This window comes from Cetorhinus maximus, chromosome 11 (assembly GCF_964194155.1).
Source record: "Cetorhinus maximus chromosome 11, sCetMax3.hap1.1, whole genome shotgun sequence".
NCBI classification, from domain to species: Eukaryota; Metazoa; Chordata; class Chondrichthyes; order Lamniformes; family Cetorhinidae; genus Cetorhinus; species Cetorhinus maximus.
Window position 1 is genome coordinate 117494030 of NC_135889.1, and position 17884 is coordinate 117511913.

At 45.1% G+C, this 17884-nt stretch overlaps 2 protein-coding genes across 4 annotated transcripts in view; one reads left to right on the top strand and one right to left on the bottom strand.

The window, feature by feature from the left end:
- Window positions 1-13751, bottom strand: part of hacd2 (3-hydroxyacyl-CoA dehydratase 2) — a 33980-nt gene extending 20229 nt beyond the window's left edge. The window contains exons 1-3 of the mRNA XM_078552634.1: window positions 13617-13751; window positions 5999-6116; window positions 3136-3154 (exon numbers count right to left, since the gene is read on the bottom strand). Coding sequence (XP_078408760.1) covers window positions 3136-3154; window positions 5999-6116; window positions 13617-13735 — 256 coding nt within the window. The 5' untranslated portion in view covers window positions 13736-13751. The remainder of the gene's footprint in view (window positions 1-3135; window positions 3155-5998; window positions 6117-13616) is intronic.
- Window positions 13752-14028: 277 nt separating this feature from the next.
- The window catches only part of stam2 (signal transducing adaptor molecule (SH3 domain and ITAM motif) 2), a 60947-nt gene continuing 57091 nt past the window's right edge, over window positions 14029-17884 (top strand). For 2 of the 3 annotated variants that reach the window (XM_078552638.1, XM_078552640.1), the window contains exon 1: window positions 14029-14414. In XM_078552638.1, coding sequence (XP_078408764.1) covers window positions 14375-14414 — 40 coding nt within the window. In that variant the 5' untranslated portion in view covers window positions 14029-14374. Of the gene's footprint in view, window positions 14415-15886; window positions 15966-17884 lie in introns of all 3 variants that reach the window. The other variant, XM_078552639.1, reaches the window with a different exon arrangement.

Genomic DNA, 17884 nt, shown 5'->3' on the forward strand with positions numbered 1-17884 from the left:
AAGGTGATAGGAAGTGGAGAGCTTTAGGGTTGAGCTAGCTGAAGGCACTGCTGCCAATAGTACAATTGTTGGATTTCCTCCGAATAACAGACAGAGGTGTCTCAGTTCTTGGGCACCACCCTTCCCATTCAATGTTGGGCGCTTAGTTCCCATGCAGGAGGGGTTATAGCCCACATAGTGCAGTTGTACTTAGAAGTCGAAGTGACTTTCACAGCCCAAATCTCCTTCACCTAAGGTCCACAACAGACATGCTACACCAGAAATGCAACCCAATAGATACGTGAATTGGGTTGGGTGCAGCTCTCTAACAAGTAAATGTTATTAGAAAGCAGTTCCCACAGAACAAGTGTAAAGGACCATGTAAAAAGATAAATACTGATACATCCAGTCATTTGCTTTCACCCTGTGAGGAAGTGCCTTCTGTTATTTGATAAGCATCTACATTGGTTAAAGTCACATGCTCAGCATATGGGGAAAAAGGTTCGACACAGACCTGTAACAATCTTCCAAAGAGTGACCCCTGAACAAGAAATTGGTTCTATGACTCCAGTCTAAACCACAGAAGTGGTATAGCATAAAAGGAGGCCATTTCACCCATCATTCCAGCGCCAGCTCTTTGGTAGAATTATCTAGCTAGCTCAGTTTTCCCCATCGCTCTGCAAATTTTTCTCCTTCAAGCATTTATCCAATACCCGTTGAAATTTATTTTTGAATCTGCTTCCACCAACCTTTCAGGCAGTGCATTCCAGATCACAATGGCTTGCTGCGTTAAAAAAAAAATCTCATCTACCATCTGGTTCTTTTGCCAACCTCTGTGGGCCATTTTGGTGCGTAGCGTGGGGTAAAGAATTCTGGTTTAGGATGCATCTAGCAATGCAGATAACAGTGCCAACTTTAGCCTTTCCAGACCTGTTGCACCATAAAGTTCCACGAACAAAACTAGTGCACAAGAGATTTAAGTACAGTTATGACTGGAGTTGATAGTTCTCAGGGGGCTGTATGTTACTAAGTAACACTGTTGTAAAGCATCAACTTTAATAATTTTATAAAGAGCATTTTATATAATAAACAGAGGACACAGATTTAATATAATAGGCAAAAAATCCAGAGGGGAGATGAGGGGAACTTTTCAGCTGTGTATAAACACCCAAGTCTTGGGGTATAGGTTCTGTTAACGTCAGCACTGGGTGGAGGGAAGTGGACCTAGGCTCACTCGCTGTTTTGTTCCATGTTCAGACAGTACTTATTCTACAGCCGCACCAATACTACAGCTGTAATGTAATTACACAATAAATTTAAGCCCTGCAACAACACAAAAGCTAAATACTGCAGATGCTGGAAATCTGAAATAAAAACAGAAAATGCTGGAAATACTCAGGTCAGGCAGCACCTGTGGAGAGAGAGAAACAGAGTTAACGTTTTGGGTCGATGACCTTTCATCAGCACCTGAGTTTTAATGAAAGGTCATCAGCCTAAAATTTATGCCCTGATTTGATGCTGAACTCCAAGGAAGTAGGGGCCGAAAGCATCAGGTCATAAATAACATTTTTGAAGCTTTAACACCTAGCGGTTCAGGAGTGTGAACTCAAGAATAAAAATGCAAGAGAATTAAATGTGAAGAACTCACAGTGAAGGAACTCACAGCAATTGGGTTTAACTTCACACATGTTATTTGTGAATATTCATTCCAAGCATTTTCTGCTTTGTGAATTTTAGCATTTGTCAAAGTGTGGGATATCGATGCAGGGAATTAAATGCTTTCCAACGTTAGCGTGCAGTCTGAGCATCATCCACTCCCAGATCAGCTATATCAAAGCCTGGTGTGGGGTCAAACCTCCTCCTAACCTCTGCCCTAACAATGAACCCCAGCCCTAACCTCTGTTGCAGTAGTATCACCTTGTGTTTCCAGTATTAGCCACCCCATAGCCTCAGAGTTAGCTGGCATGAAAACTCAAAAGATAATCGCATCTCCACCCTCATGGAACTTGGTTAAGATGATCCAAAATTCAGTTCGCTAAAACTCAGACAGAGGCCAGGATCTTTAGGTCGGTGAGCGGGGGGCAGGACCCGCTCGCCGACACGTAGAGTGACACGACATGACTTTGGGCGGTGCTCCCGACGTCACCCCGCGTCATTTCAATTTTCAGGTTGGTGTGGGGGTGGGGGGGGCTGCAGCCGAATCAGCTGTGCGCCCGCTGACCTGTCAACGGCCAATTGAGGCCATTTAAAGAGTAATTTAAATAATTAATGGACCTGCCCATCCAACCTTAAGGTTGGCGGGTAGGCCGGGAGCCCTGGCGGGCTTCAGAAAAAGCATGAAAGCTCATCCGCGGGCAGGATGAGCTTTCATGAGGGTTTTAAAAAATGTAACAAAGGTTTGATTAAAAGTTATGGACATGTCCCAACTCATGACAGTGGCACATGAGAGGACGTCAGGGCAATTTTATTTTTGCCCCTTCATTTTTAAATTTGCTGCCGATCTCCCTGAGGCAGCACTTAGCCTCAGGGAGATGAGCGCACTCTCGGCTGAGGGACTGAGGGATTCCGTCCCGTCCCCCCCCCCACCCGCACAGGGAGCATACAGCACTTCCTGCCGGACGTCACACTGGGTGGGCCTTAATTGGCCCACCCATGTAAAATGGCGGCACACCCCCAATCAGGGGCGCGCCCGCTCCTGAACTTCCCCCCGACAGGGGGGAAAATTCTTCCCAGTGTCTCTATCTCGTTACCCTGCATGGGAGAAAAGTGTGAGTTAAGCTACTGCACCATGTGGCATTGACTCCTCTGTTCCTTACCCCGGGAGTACAATTTTAAAATGGTTGATTTCGATTTCAAATTGGCATATTGTGGGGAATAAGAGTCATAATACCAGTGAGATCCACCAGTGATTAGACAAACCTGGCCACTTCAGTTAAGTAACTAAACCAGGGTTGTTTTTTCGAAAATATAGCAGATCGCACTTGGCATAGCTCACTGGAGTAGAGGTACACCTTTTTACAAATGAGGTCTTATTGATATGCAATAGGAAAATGTTAAAGGAAGAGCCTGCAGCACATAGAATTCTTGTTTTATTATGGAAGTTTTTTTAAAATGAAACGATTACCTTGTTCTTGGGGAACAAAGGTGCATACGTACCTGCAGCACAATGAAGGATCTGAAAGAAATGGAAGAGACAAATATTTAGTTGTGTGGTCCCACTCTTTCAGCCATTTTCTAAACGGAATTATAGAATGCACAGGACTGAAAGGTTCAGCTGCTGAGTGACAAAACATCACATTCACGAAATCATCCATACCGTACTCCCATTCACTAAAATCACTATTACCACAAAAGCAATTGATAAAATATTGAAATGTCAAACTACTTTGGAGATACTTGGCAAAAAAAAAAATCTTCAAATGTAGATAGAAAAAAAAACGTGCATTTATACAGAATGTTTCACAACCTCAGAACATTGAAACATATAAGATCCTGAGGGGTCTTGGCAGGGTGGATGTGGGGAGGATGTTTCCTCTTGTGGTAGAGTCTAGAACTAGCGGTCACTGTTTAGAAATAAGCCCATTTAAAATAGAGATGAGGTGAAATTCTCACTCAGAGGGCCGTGAGTCTTTGGAACTCTTCCTGAAAAGGTGGTGGAAGCAGAGTCTTGGGCTAATGACCAGAGACTCATGTTCAAAATCCCATTAGCTATGGAAATTAAATAAATCTGGAATACAAAGCTAGGATCAATAAAGATGACCACGAAGCTACCAGATTGCTGTAAATACCCATCTGGTTCACTAATGTCCTTTAAAGAAGAATATCTGCCATCAATATCTGGTCTGGTCTACATGTGGCTCCAGGTCCACAGCAATGTGGTTAACTCTTAAGTGTTCTCTGAAATGGCCTAGCAAGCCACTCAGTTGTACCCAAGGGGGCAGTTCACCACCACCTCCACGGCAACTTGGGATGGGCCATGCAAGCGAATCCCACATCCTGTGAATGAATTAAAAACAAGGTTGCCAATTCAAGCTCCCCCTCAGCCAGTTTCATCCATGTCTGCATCACACACAATCCATGCTGCTCTGCAGCAATGGCCAGCACTGCTCTGAAACAGCAGCAACAGGAAGAGGGCCACAGGCTTGACTCATGACAATCTTCTGCTCTTCCGCATGGAGATTCTTCTGATCTTTGTTTGTCGTCCACCCAGCAGAGGTCAGGACCCTGTTGTGTTAACATGCACACTTATCCCCATTCCATGGCACATTAGTGTCTTTTAGTACATTCCCTTTAGCTTTAGCAGGCAGTTTCCTGCCCACACCACCCCCAGCCCCAAGTCAGAAAATTGTGGGTTCAAGACCCACGCTTCAGACCAAGCACATAATCCAGAATGACGTTTGAATGCAATGCTGAGGGAATGCTACATTGTTGCAGGTGCCACCTTTTGGTTGAGACTTCAAACTCATCTGCTTGTATACCCAACTGGGTATACAAGGTCTCATGGCACTATTCAGAGAAGGACTGGAGGGATTGCTAGTTGTCCTGGCCAATATTTATCCCTTAACTAATACCAGAAACATTAAAACAAAAGCAAAATACTGCAGACCCTGGAAGTTTGAAATAAAAACAAAAAATGGTGGGAGCTTCTGTAGAGAAAAAAAAGAGTTAATGATTCAGTTCTGATGAAAAGTCATCAACCCGAAACGTTAACTCAATTTCTCTCTTCACAGATTCTACCTGAGTTTTTTCGGCATTTAAAAAAAAAATCACAAATATCATATGATCACTTTTCTTACAGTTGATTGTGGGACCTTATGTGCCAAATTGGGCTGCAATGTTTCCTACTCAACAAAAATTACTACACAAATGATTGCTTTGCAGGACTGACTGACTGGATTGCTCTGGTCTGGGTTTGATGGACCAAATGGCCTCCTTCTGTGCTGAAATGACCCTATGACCCCTCATTCAGTCCACAAGCGTGACCCTGAGCTTCTGGTTGCTTGTCATTTTAATTCTCCACCCCGCTCGCACTCTGGCCTCTCTTCTCTTGGCCTTCTACATCCTTCCAATCTAGTTCAGCGGAAGCTCAAAGAACAGCACTTTGTCCTTCAATGAGACGCCTTACAGCTTTCTGCACTCAGACAATGCATTCGAAAATTTCAGATCCTAACAACTCTTCCTATTTTTCAGACAGCTGGTACTAATAATGATTCTGCAGTTCGTTTAAAGTTACTCGTGCCTTCTGACCCATCACAGACCTTTCCTCCTGTCCCTTTCTCTGCAATGTTCACTTCAAATATGTTACATCCGCAAAGTTTTCCAGTTCTGGCGAAGGGTTACAGAGCTAAAACTTTAACTGTTTTTCTCTTTCTCCGCAGATGCTGCCCGACCTGCTAAGTGAACAGAAAGTGCTGGGAGTACTTCATTGGCTAGTAAGCACTTTATGTTCCAAGGTTGTGAAAGACGCTATCGAAATACAAGTTTGTCCTCTAATGGCCGATTGTTATGCTATCAGCAAGTACAATTCTGATGGAAAGCACCCACAAAGCCAGGCTTCCCCATTTCATACTAAATCATACCTCACCAGATAGTCCCATCGGCAAACAACTATTCTCACCCGAAGCACCATCCGCAAGCTTCCCCCATGGTCCCAATATAGCCAAAGTCCCTCTAACCAGCAAAGCTTCAGTACTTGCTGGAGAAAGCCACATTTTCGATTTGAGATGAATCAGAGAGAAAGAAAAAAATCACCGTCAAATATAAGCAATAGACAGTTTCCTGTGCCACCCGATTAAGGGTGGAAATGTTACACGATCCCCAAAAGTTCCAAGGTAGATGCACAGGACTGCTAACGTGTCTGCAGAGGGCAGCTCCCATTCATGGTGGCAGGCTGCTCCAGCACCATCAGTGGTGTTACAACTGCTGTCAGCAGCCATGTAAAACAAATGTTGCAAACATGTTTATGACATGTTGCCAAGGAGAGCCCAGCAGGGTAAACGAGACCATCAGCACTACCCACCTCCAGCAATGCCCCTGTCTGGAAGAACTTCAATGGTTTCTCGATGGAATAATAGAGGCCGTGGTATGTGCCCCTTGCCAAGCCAGCTCGAATCAGACCCACTGCGATGACAAGCCATCTGGAAAAACAATAGAACATTTATTAGATAGGCGCTGTATTGCAGCATTAATCAGCTCGGCAACACCATCAGGGGCTCCAAGCTGCTACCACCCCACTTTATTCCACCCCAACTTGCCTTAGTCTCAGAGTAGCACCTCCTATTGGGACAGTGTTACATTCACCTTACCCACACCAGGTGCTGCTCTTTGTCATGGACTCCCAACAGTTTCACAGCTGGTTCACCACCAGCAACTTGCATTTATCTAGCACCTTTGAAACTGTGAACTGTTTTCAGCTGCTGCACAGGAACATTATCAGACTAAAATTCACACACACAGCCAAAGGAGGAGGAATATTTGGACAGGCGTCCAAACGTTCTCAAACAGGTAGGTTTTAAAGGAGGAGAGTGTGACACAGTGGGTAGGTAGTGGACTGGGAACAAAGATAAGTCAGTGAGTACAGGTGAATGGAATTGAGTGCGAGTTAGCATATGGGCTGCAGAGCATTCCATGAACTTAGGTTTCACACTTGTGGAGTCAGGGTTGATGTTCTGTGAATGTTAAACCTCCTCACTGGTTGACTGGTGAGGAATGGGGAGGAATTGGTGAATGAATAGAGCTCCACGTTATTGGAATTACATCGTCTTACTGCATTGCAATGTCAGAATGCAACAGAATCAGGGTCATCCAGAGGGTGGGAGTGAGGCAGTCCCAATCATAGATGGAGAGACACAAGGCAGACCTTGTGACAAAAAGAGCAAGTAATGTCCATAGCTGAAGGGATTAAACAAGAAATAACTCTTTGGGGAACTGTTTCAGGTAATGCAGTCCTCTTCAGGTACAGAAAAACATCAAAAAGGCTAATGAAATTCTGGCCTTGATATCAGGAGGAATAGAACACAGGGGTGGAGAAGTCATGCTTCAGGTATATAAAGCCCTGGATAGACCACACCTGGAGTTATTGTGAGCAGCTGGGCATCACACCTTAGGAAGGATATATTGGCCTTGGAAGGAGTGGTGTGTAGATTTACCACAATGATACCTGAAGTGTTAAGCCAAAAATAGATGTTACACAAACTAGGGTCAAATGCCCTGTAATTTAGAAGGTTATGGGATGATTTGAACCAAGTTTTCAAGAGCTAGGGGAATTGATAGATTGGGAGAAACGATCCCATTTCCACTGTATGGGCAGTTTAAGACTGGGGGTAGGGGAGGCAGGGGACGCAGTTTAAAAAACAGAGTCAGGCCTTTCCGGGGCGCAATTAGGGACTACTTCACACAAAGGTGGTAGGAGTTTGGTACAGTCTTCCATAAAAGGCAATCATTGCTTGATCAATTGTTAATTTTAAAACTGAGATTGATAGATTTTTGTTAATCCAAGAGCACAGAATTGTTACAGTGCAGGAGGCCATTTGGCCCATTGTGCCTGCACCAGCTCTCTGAATGAGCAATGCACTTAGTACTACTTCTCCTGGTAACCCTGCACATTGTTATCTGAAAAGCAAGAGTCTAATTCTCTTTTGAATACTTCAACTGAACCTCTCTCCACCGCACTCTCAGGCAGTGCATTCCAGACCTAACCACTTGTTGCCTAAAAAAAGTTTTTCCTTATATCACTTTTGCTTCCTTTACAAATTACTTTAAATCTGTGCCCTCTTGTCCTCAATCCTTTCATGAGTGGGAACAGTTTTGTCCTATCTACTCTGGCCAGAAAAGATGTTAGAGGAGATGGGGTAAAGGCTGGTACATGGAGTTAGGTCATAAGTCAACCATGATCTCACTAAATAGCAGAACGGATTGGAAGGTTGATGGCCTCCTCCTGCTTCAGTATGAGGAGTCATGAATGATGCTGAACGTTGTGCAATCATCAGCGAATATCCCCACTTCTGACCTTACGATGGAAGGGCGGTCATTGATGAAGCAGCTGAAGATGGTTGGGCCTAGGACACTACCCTGAGGAACTCCTGCAGTGATGTCCTGGAGCTGAGATGACTGACCTCCAACAACCACATCGATCTTCCTTTGTGCTAGATATGGCTCCAACCAGCGGAGAGTTTTCCCCGATTCCCATTGACTCCAGTTTTGCTCGGGCTCCTTGATGCCACACTGCGGCCTTGATATCAAGGGCAGTCACTCTCACCTCAGGAGTTTAGCTCTTTTGTCCATGTTTGAACCAAGGCTGTAATAAGGTCAGGAGCTGAATGGCCCTGGTAGAATCCAAACTGGGCATCAGTGAGCAGGTTATTGGTAAGCAAGTATTGCTTGATAGCACTGTTGATGATCCTTTCCATTGCTTTACTGATGGAGAGTAAAATGATGGGACAGTAATTGGCCGGGTTGGATTTGTCTTGCTTTGTGTACAGGACATATCTGGGCAATTTTTCACATAGCCGGGTAGATGCCAGTGTTGTAGCTGTACTGGAACAGCTTGGTTGGGGGCGTGGCAAGTTTCAGAGCACAAGCCTTCAGTGCTATTGCCAAGCCCCTTAGCCTTTGCGAGTGAAATGAATTGGCTGAAGGCTGGCATCTGTGATGTTGGGGACCTCTGGAGGCTGAGTGCCACTTGGCACTTCTGGCTGAAGATTGTTACAAATGCTTCAGCCTTACCTTTTGCACTGATATGCTGGGCTCCATCATTGAGGATGGGGATATTTGTGCAGCCTCCTCCTCCTCCAGTGAGTTGTTTAATTGTCCACCACCATTCACGACTAGATGGGACAGAACTGCAAAGCTTAGATCTGATCCGTTGGCTGTGGGATCGCTTAGCTCTGTATCATTGGCTGCTTATGCTGTTTGGCATGCACATAGTCCTGTGTTATAGCTTCACCAGGTTTACACCTCATTTTTAGGTATGCCCAGTGCTGCTCCTGGCATGCCCTCCTGCACTCTTCATAGAACCAGGGTTGATCCCCTGGCTTGATGGTAATGGTAGAGTGGGGGATATGCCGGGCCATGAGGATATAGATTGTGTTCGAGTACAATTCTGCTGCTGCTAATGGCTAATGGTCTCATGGATGCCCGGTCTTGTGTTGCTAGATTTGTTTGAAATCTATCCCATTTAACACAATGGTAATGCCACACAACACAATGGAGGACATCCTTAATGTGAAGATGGGACGGTGGTAGTGCCACGCAACACGATGGAGGGTATCCTTAATGTGAAAGCAGGACTTCGTCTCCACAACAACTGGGCAGTGGTCATTCCTACCGATACTGTCATGGACAGATGCATCTGTGGCAGGCAGGTTGGTGAGGATGAGGTCAAGTATGTTTTTCCCTCTTGTTGGTTTCCTCACCATCTGCCGCAGACCCAGTCTAGCAGCTACGTCCTTTAGGACTCGGCCAGCTTGGTCAGTAGTGGTGCTACCGAGCCACTCTTGGTGATGGACATTGAAGTCCCCCATCCAGAGTACATTCTGCACCCTTGCCACCCTCAGTGCTTCCTCCAAGGAGTGGTCAACATGGAGGAGCACTGATTCCTCAGCTGAGGGCGGGCGGTACGTGGTAATCAGCAGGAGGTTTCTTTGCCCATGTTTCACTTGATGCCATGAGGCTCCATGGGGTCCAGAGTTGATGTTGGGGAATCCCAGGGCAACTCCCTCCTGATTGTATACCACTGTGCCGACACCTCTGCTGGGTCTGTCCTGCCGGTGGGACAGGGCATACCCAGGGATGGTGATGTCTGGGAAATTACCTGTAAGATATGATTCCGCGAGGATGACTATGTCAGGCTGTTGCTTGACTATTCTGTGAGACAGTTCTCCCAATTTTGGTACTAGCTTCCAGATGTTAGGATGGAGGACTTTGCAGGGTCAACAGGGCTGAGTTTGCCATTGTCGTTTCTGGTGCCTAGATTGATGCCAGGTGGTCCATCTGGTTTCATTCCTATGAGACTTTGTAGTGATTTGATACAACTAAGTGGCTTGCTGGGCCATTTCAGAGGGCATTTAAGAGTCAATCACATTGCTGTGGATCTGGAGTCACATGTAGGCCAGGCCAGGTAAGGACAGCAGATTTCCTTCCCTAAAGGACACTGAATGCCAAATTTCAAATGCTTTGGCAACATGTCTCTTTTTCCAGCACTATTCAAGTCTTCCGGATGTAAAGGCCAGGATTCCATTAGCCTTTATAATTATTTTTGATATTAAGACTGTACTTTAACCATGTGATGCCCATTGTATTATTCTGTTGCTACACCCACCACTTGTCAGGTCATGGACCAATTGTTATAAGCCCCCGAGACCAACCGCCACTATTGGGTGAAGGTGGTAAATTGGCAGGTGCTTGTTATATTCCTGCCAGATCAGAAAGAAAACAGTTCGCCTCTCTTTCTTTAAATTTCCCCAACACTCTGCAATGCAAGAGGCGGAAGATACAGATATGAGGACAAGAGTAATCCCTTGGCACTTTCCTTAAATAGACTCATTTATGAGGACACAATAGATCAGGTCAGTGATACTGGAGGAAATGCAGAATGTAATTGAATCTGAATCCCCAGCCTGTTTTAACAAAAAAAAAATCCATCATCAAAAAGCTTCTAGCTCATTGAGAAGTATCTTTAATCAGACCCAGAAAAGAAAATCTAATTAAGCACATTAACAGAAGTGCAACTCCCAAAAAAGGAGGATAGAAAACTCTAGATTCGGGAGGTTTTAAAGACTTGCATTGATATAACACCTTTCACAACTTCAGGAATTTCCAACTGTTTTACAGCCAATGAAATACTTTTGAAGTAAATGCAGCTGCTAATTTGCACACAGCAAGATTCCATAAACAGTATGATGATAATAAACAGTATGATGATAATTGGCCAGATCATATGTTATTGTGACAGTGGTTGAGGGATAACTATTGGCCAAGGAACCGTTAGAGAAAGTTGTGCTTCTTCAAAATAGTGCCACGGGATCCCTTATGTCCCACCTGAGGACAGGCGGGGCCCCAAGTTTAACATTTCACCCAAAATACGGCTCCTCTGACAGTGCAGCACTCCCTCACTGGCTCAATGGAGTGCCCAGATCTTCTCGTGCTCAAGTCTCTGGAGTGGGACTCAAACCCACAATCTCCGGGTTCAAGAGGTGCAAGTGCTACCCACTGACTCCCAAGCTTGCAGCATCTCCCTTATATTAGGGAATGGAAAAATAAAATCAGGAAGTTCTTGCTCTGGATTATGCAGGGTGTGTCTGCATTCCCTCCCCTCCCACTCTGTCCCCAACTGAGCTACCTACATGAAGATGATGAGCAAGGACAGGACTGTAATTTAGAAGGTTAATGGGCAATATGATCAGTTTAAGCTTTTTAAGGGAACATATAGGGTAGCAAGAGACAGAGAGAGAGAGAAACGATTACTGGTAGTTGAGGAGTCCAAGATTAGCTTTGTTAACCAAAGATATTAATGGATATGGGGCAAGGGCAAGTATATGGAGTTCGGTCACAGATCATCCAGGATCTCACTCAATGGTGGAACAGCTGCAAACGCAAAATGGCCAACTCTTGCTGCATTCCCATGCCTCGGCTGTGGAGCCTTCCACAGTTAAACAGCTCACAAATATTCACTGTGCAAGCTGACACGAAGAATGGCAACTTGATCAAGTCCCCGAGGGAAATGGCTACTCGGATTGGGAGAGGAGGGAAGGGTGGAAACGAACTAAACTTTGTCTAAGGGTCCTATGATGTTGTTTCCCAGCTCCAATCTCAGAATTGAAAATCTGACTTGATGTAAGTGCATATATCCAGTAAGATGCACTTACTGGGTCAGTTAGGGGAAAAAATAATTTAAAAGACGAAGTTGACCAGCAAACCAGAATATTTTTTCACTATTACAGAATATTGTTTCACAGAATGAGATGTGTTTTTCACGTAACTGGTCACTTTTTGCTGAAGATTATTACCCCCCACAAAATTAAAAAAGCTAAAATACAACATCAAGATCACCATCTCATTCCCGAAATGCGCCACAACCTCACATCACTCGACCAAAGTACTCTTTTCCAATCACAACATTTCACCTCCAGCTCCCCACCGTGGCCCCACATGTTCCCTTGACTCTGGCTTAAAGACTGACCACTCAACACCTCCCCACAATCACATTCCACTGCCTTTCATCCATACATCCCTGCTCGCCTTCTGAAAACCATTTTGTGTCCCTAACTTGTCGTGTCCTCGTCCTTCATCCATCTATCAGCTCAGACATGACACAGATGCTCTCCGGCAGACTGTCAGAGATGTTAAGCTGCATAAGATTGGCTTACACTTTCTAGAAGAGCAGATGGAAGACCACCCCCCCACCAGGTCGGTGTCCGAGACAGCCAACATCACTATGAAAAAACAGACTATCCGGTCCTTTATTATCTTGCTGTTGTGTGTGGGAGCTTACTGTGCACAAATCGGCTGCTGTGTTTTCTACAGTGACTACACTTCAAAAGCATTTTGAGAGATCCCGATGTCTTACAAGTCTTTGTTTTCTTTCCTGTCCAGCATCTTTAAAAGCCTTCTTCTTTTACTGTACCCTCTACCCACGCCTGCCCTGCCCCTTTACGGTTCAGTGCTCACTTTGTGGCATACTCAGCGATGTTCTCTCACACGACAGCCACCATATAATTACAAGTTGCTGTATTTCGTACCAAATCTACAACTGAGTGTGCTATAAATAAAGAAATCTTTTGATAACCTTGAACATTACCATCTCTCACTCCCCCAGGAACATAACACGTAGCTTTTCTGTATGTAGGTCAGGGGCCAACCCTGAAATGATAGAACAGATCAAATTAAATTTTTCAAAAGATGATTCAATCCAAGGGCAGGCAGTCAACCTGCTCCTAGATATTTGCTAGTTGGAGATAAGTTTATTTCCTCTATCTGCCTAGTTAAATGCGTATCAAGCCCCTGGCTTGCCACCAATCTCCTCCATATCAAAGCCTGCCAACTCACTTCAGTCTACGATCCAGCAATAGCAATCTCTCGCCTTACTGTGCTGAATAGTAGAGCTATAAGGGAACAAAGTCAGTTTTATTTCGCAACACAGGTGCAGATATGCAGAACAATGTCCATTGCTACATTACAATTATATTCATCAGTGACTTGCACATGGGGTTCCTCATTTAGCACACTCATGCAAACGTGACTTAGGTGGAAGGGAAAAGGAGCACTTCTTATACTTGCAAATATACACACCAGACCCTGCTGCATTTCATATGCATCTCCCACAAACCATAACCTTTCTCCACCCAGTACAACTGTACGAGGCTCACCCATTTGTGGACCATCCATAAATAGGAAGCAGTTCTGCAAGAATGGAGGTTACAAAGGAGCTCAGTGGAATGCTGCTTTTGACTATGGTAAGAGTCGTTTTACAACATAAGCCCACTGCATTATTACAATATTATTTAAAGCCATGTTAAAACACAGTGGTGGCTTTTGTACGTTTGTAAAGAGCGATGGTAATTTGTGGATGGTCCCTGCCCCGGTTAGCTCTATTGGAACCCATCTGGGACCCAGCCTAAGGACAAAGTCCAAGTTCTCACCCAGCCGTCATCACCACGTTATAAATGACCATATAAGCGGTGGCGATGGGTCCCGGGCCCCTTCTTTTCTTCTGAGTCCCTTCACGTTTCTGCTCCATGCCGCTCCCAGCCGCCGCCATGGCGATCAGCCCGTCACTGACTGAGCCCGCACCGCGCATGCGCAATATCTGCTTGGCGCTGACACCGATTACACACCCTCCTGCCTTTCTTCCTCGGTGCTGCCCCCTGGGACGGCTGACAACCAATTACACCGCCTGAATTTCTCTCTTGATGCTGCCCTGCCCCCTGGTCAGGCTGACTGTAAATTGCGCATGCAGCGCTGCTGCCCCCTGGCCTGGCTGAACCTGCTGGAGGACCGCGGGGACGAACACCGCCTCCAATGGGCGGAGGCGAAAGGGGAGTCACATGACCGGCGTTCAAAGTTATTATTTATTTCATTTCTTTCCCCACCACCTATTGCGACGCCATTTAAGCTCCCGACAGATTTTATTGTTGGTGGCGGTGAGATTAGGGATTTGGTTGGAGGTGCTTTAATTAGTGTTGGAAACAAATAAGCGACAGGCGAGGTGGGTGGGAGGGTGATCTGGTCGAAGGCCTCGGTTGTTAGGATGCGCCAGAGGCCGGCGGACGAGCGAGTGCTGCGGGCTTAGACCTGAAGAAACACCGAGGCCTGGCTGCGGCCTACCTCTGGAAGGACCTTTTCCCCCCCCCACCCATCCCCCTCGCTCTTTAAAAGGCTCCCTCTTTAATCCCAAACTATGCCCTTCTTCGCCACCAACCCCTTCGACCAAGATGTCGGTAAGTTTATGAAATGGCTGAAATCACCAAAAAAAATTTTTCTCCCCTTTATGTTGTGATTTTTATATAAGTATATAGGCGTATATTTTACATGACTTTTTAAATAACTTTATATTATGAGCCACATGGTACCCTGCCTGTGTGGATCACCGTCTTAACATGTAGGAGACAGGAAATATTGATCATAGAATGATGCAGCATAGAAAGAGGCTATTCGGCCTGTCGTGCCTCTGCTAGCTGTCTTTTTTTTGTAAAGACTTATGTAACTAATAGGCCTTGTGGCACAGTGGGTAGTGTTCCTACCACTGGGTTAGAAGCTCCATGTTCAAGCCCCGCTTCAGGACTTGATGTCAACGTGGATCAAACTGGTTGATTATCGGCCTGAAACTCCTTCCAACAATCCGATCAGTCATGGACCTATTGAACGGCAGAGTGGGCTTGAGGGGCCGAATGGCCTACTCCTAATTTGTATGATCTTCTCCTAAGAGCAGAGGAGGTTAAGAGGAGATCCGACCGAGATGGTCAAAAGGTTTTGGTAGAGCGAATGAGGGGAAACCGCTCTCAGTGACTGAAGGGTTAGCAACCAGAAGACACAAAAAGTAAAGCAGTCAGCTAAAGAGCCAGCTGGAGCGATAAGGAAACGTTAACTTGGCCAATAAGCATTCAAATGGGGCAGAAGCAAATTCAACAGTAACTTTCAAAAAGGGAAATGGATAATTCCGTGAATGGGGGTATATTTGCAGGGCTGTGAGGGAAGACACTAATTGAATCCTCCTCCTTCAGGCACCTTGCCCTAAGAGGGCGTTGAAGACCATGGGCTTACATTGGATTGGTCGATGATTATGCTTGGCGACACACTGAAGTGGTTTGCCATTGCCTTCCGCAGTATGGCTGGTCAGGAAACACTCCTCCTTATTGCCTGCCATCACGCATATTGGAAGGAAATTCCTCCTCATAATGGGAGACCCCTTATTTTTAAACTATGCCCCCTACTCCTCTCTTTCCCCCCCCCCCCCCCCCCCACCAAAAAAAAAGACTATATGAAGCTGGAGTAGGCCATTTGGCCCCTCGAGCCTGCTCTTCCATTCAATAAGATCATGGCTGATCTGATCTTGGCCTCGCTCCACTAGCTCAAAAATCTGTCCATCTCAGCTTCGAATATACCCAGTGACTCAGCCTCCACAGTTCTGTAGGGTAGAGAAATCCAAACATTCACAGCCCCTCTGCTCTGAAAGAAGAAATTCCTCCTCATCTTAGCCTTTTAAGTGACGCCTTATTCTGAAACTATACCCACTAATTCTAGATTGCCTTATGAGGAGAAACAATCCACAGCTTCTCCAACCTCTCCACTTAAAGTCTCCATCCCTGGTACCAATATCTGTGTATGTCATTCCTAATAAAACCGTAAGGAGACACTGAGTTGCCCCAATGTTATCAAACACTGGTATTGTTTTGGTAAATCTTCTTTCCAGAGCCTTTAAGAATTTGACATCCCCCCCCTGAAGTGTGGGGCCCAGTATTGGATGCAGTACTCCAGCTGAGGCCTTACCAGTGATTTTTAAAGTTTTTAACATAACTTTCTTGCTTTTGTACTCAATGCCTCTATTTACTAATCCAAGGATCCTGTGTGCTTTTGTGACAACCAGTGTCATTAAACAGAAATAAATGAAAGTGTCCCCTATGCAGAGGGGCATTACTAAAAAAAAAAGAACTAAACTCTATGTCAAAGGAAATTTAAAATTAAGTATTACAACTGGTGTCCAGTATGCCCTCAAGTCATTGCAGTGCCCACAGTGTATAAGTACTGTGTACAGTTTTGGTTTCCTTAATTAAGGAAGGATAGGCATTAGAAGCAGTTCAGAGAAGGTTCACTAGGTTGATTCCTGGTGAAGGGTTTGTCTTGTGAGGAAAGGTTGAGCAGATTGGGCCTATACTCATTAGAGTTTAAAAGAATGGGAGGTGATCTTATTGAAACATTCTGAGGGGGCTTGACAGGGTGGACCCTGAGATGATGTTTCCCCTCAGGGAGGGGGGATGAATCTGGAACTAGGGGGCAGAGTTTTAAAATAAAGGGTCTCCCATTTAATATAGAGATGAGGGGGAATTTTCTTCTCTCCAAGGGTTGTTAACCTTTGGAATTCTCTTCCCCAGTGAGCAGTGGAGGATGGGTCATTGAATATATTCAAGGCTGAGTTTGATCCTTAATTGACAAGGGAGTCAAGGATTATGGGAGACAGACTCCATACCAGGAGTTAAGGCTGCAATCAGATCAGCCATTATCTTATTGAATGGCAGAGCAGGCTCGATGGACCAATATGGCCTACTCCTACTGTCTTATTAAATATGGGCATATGTTGTATGGATACTTAAGTTGCTGTCAATTGCAAACAACAGCATCCAGCACCTTTAAAAACAGTAAAAGATCTTGCGGAGCTTCGGAGGAGTGTAATCAAATATTGATTCAAGGTGATTGGAGAAGAGCCAACAGCGACATGAAAAACCTTTTATGCAGCGAGTGGTTAGGTGTCTGGATTGTATCGTCTGGGAGTGTGATAGAGGCAGATTCAGTTGTGGCCAAGTGGTGACTTATGTGTGATCCTTGATGGTGAATGTCAGAAACTGAACTGATTGTGAGAGCAGCACAGTAGAGCCCAGGCCTTCCATCGGCAAACATCTGCATGCATGTTCTTTCCGACAGATGTTACTGCATAGCAATCAGGAGTGGGAGCAGGATGATCTTTGTCAATCGTTCCTCCAGTAAATGTTAACTGTCGGCCCCGAATTGTGATCCAGGCTGTCACCAGTACAAATTAGGGGGAGATGGTGGCATAGTGGTAATGTCGCTGGACTAGTAAACCAGTGGCCTAGGCTAATCCCCTGGGGATATGGCAACTGGTGGAATTTAAATTCAATTAATTAAAATAACCTGGAATATAAAGTTAGCTTCAGTAATAGTCTCAATTATTATTGATTTGTCATTTTAAAAAAAAAACCCATCTGGTTCACCAGTACCCCTTTAGGGGAGGTATTCTGCCATCCTTACCTGGTCTGGCCTGTGTGTGAATCCAGACCCACAGCAATGTGGTTGACTCTTAACTGCCCTCTAAAGTGGCTGAGCAAGCCACTCTGTTCAAGGGCAGTCTGATAGACAGATTTTTAATCAGTAAGGGAATCAAGGGTTATGGGGAAAAGACAGGAAAGTGGAGTTGAGGATTATCAGAACAGCCATAATCTCATTGAATGGCAGAGCAGACTTGATGGGCGGAATAGTCCATTTCTCCTACGTCTTATGGATGGGCAATAAATGCTGACCTTGCCAGCGATGCCCGCATTCTGTGAAACAATAAATTTTTTAAAAGCACAAAACTTGGGCCTCCTGATCTGTACAGTGTGTCTATGCCATGCTCTACTAGCAAGTAAAGACTCTGCTTGTTACTGTGAATATTTTGTTTAGCGATGGTGTGAAGCAG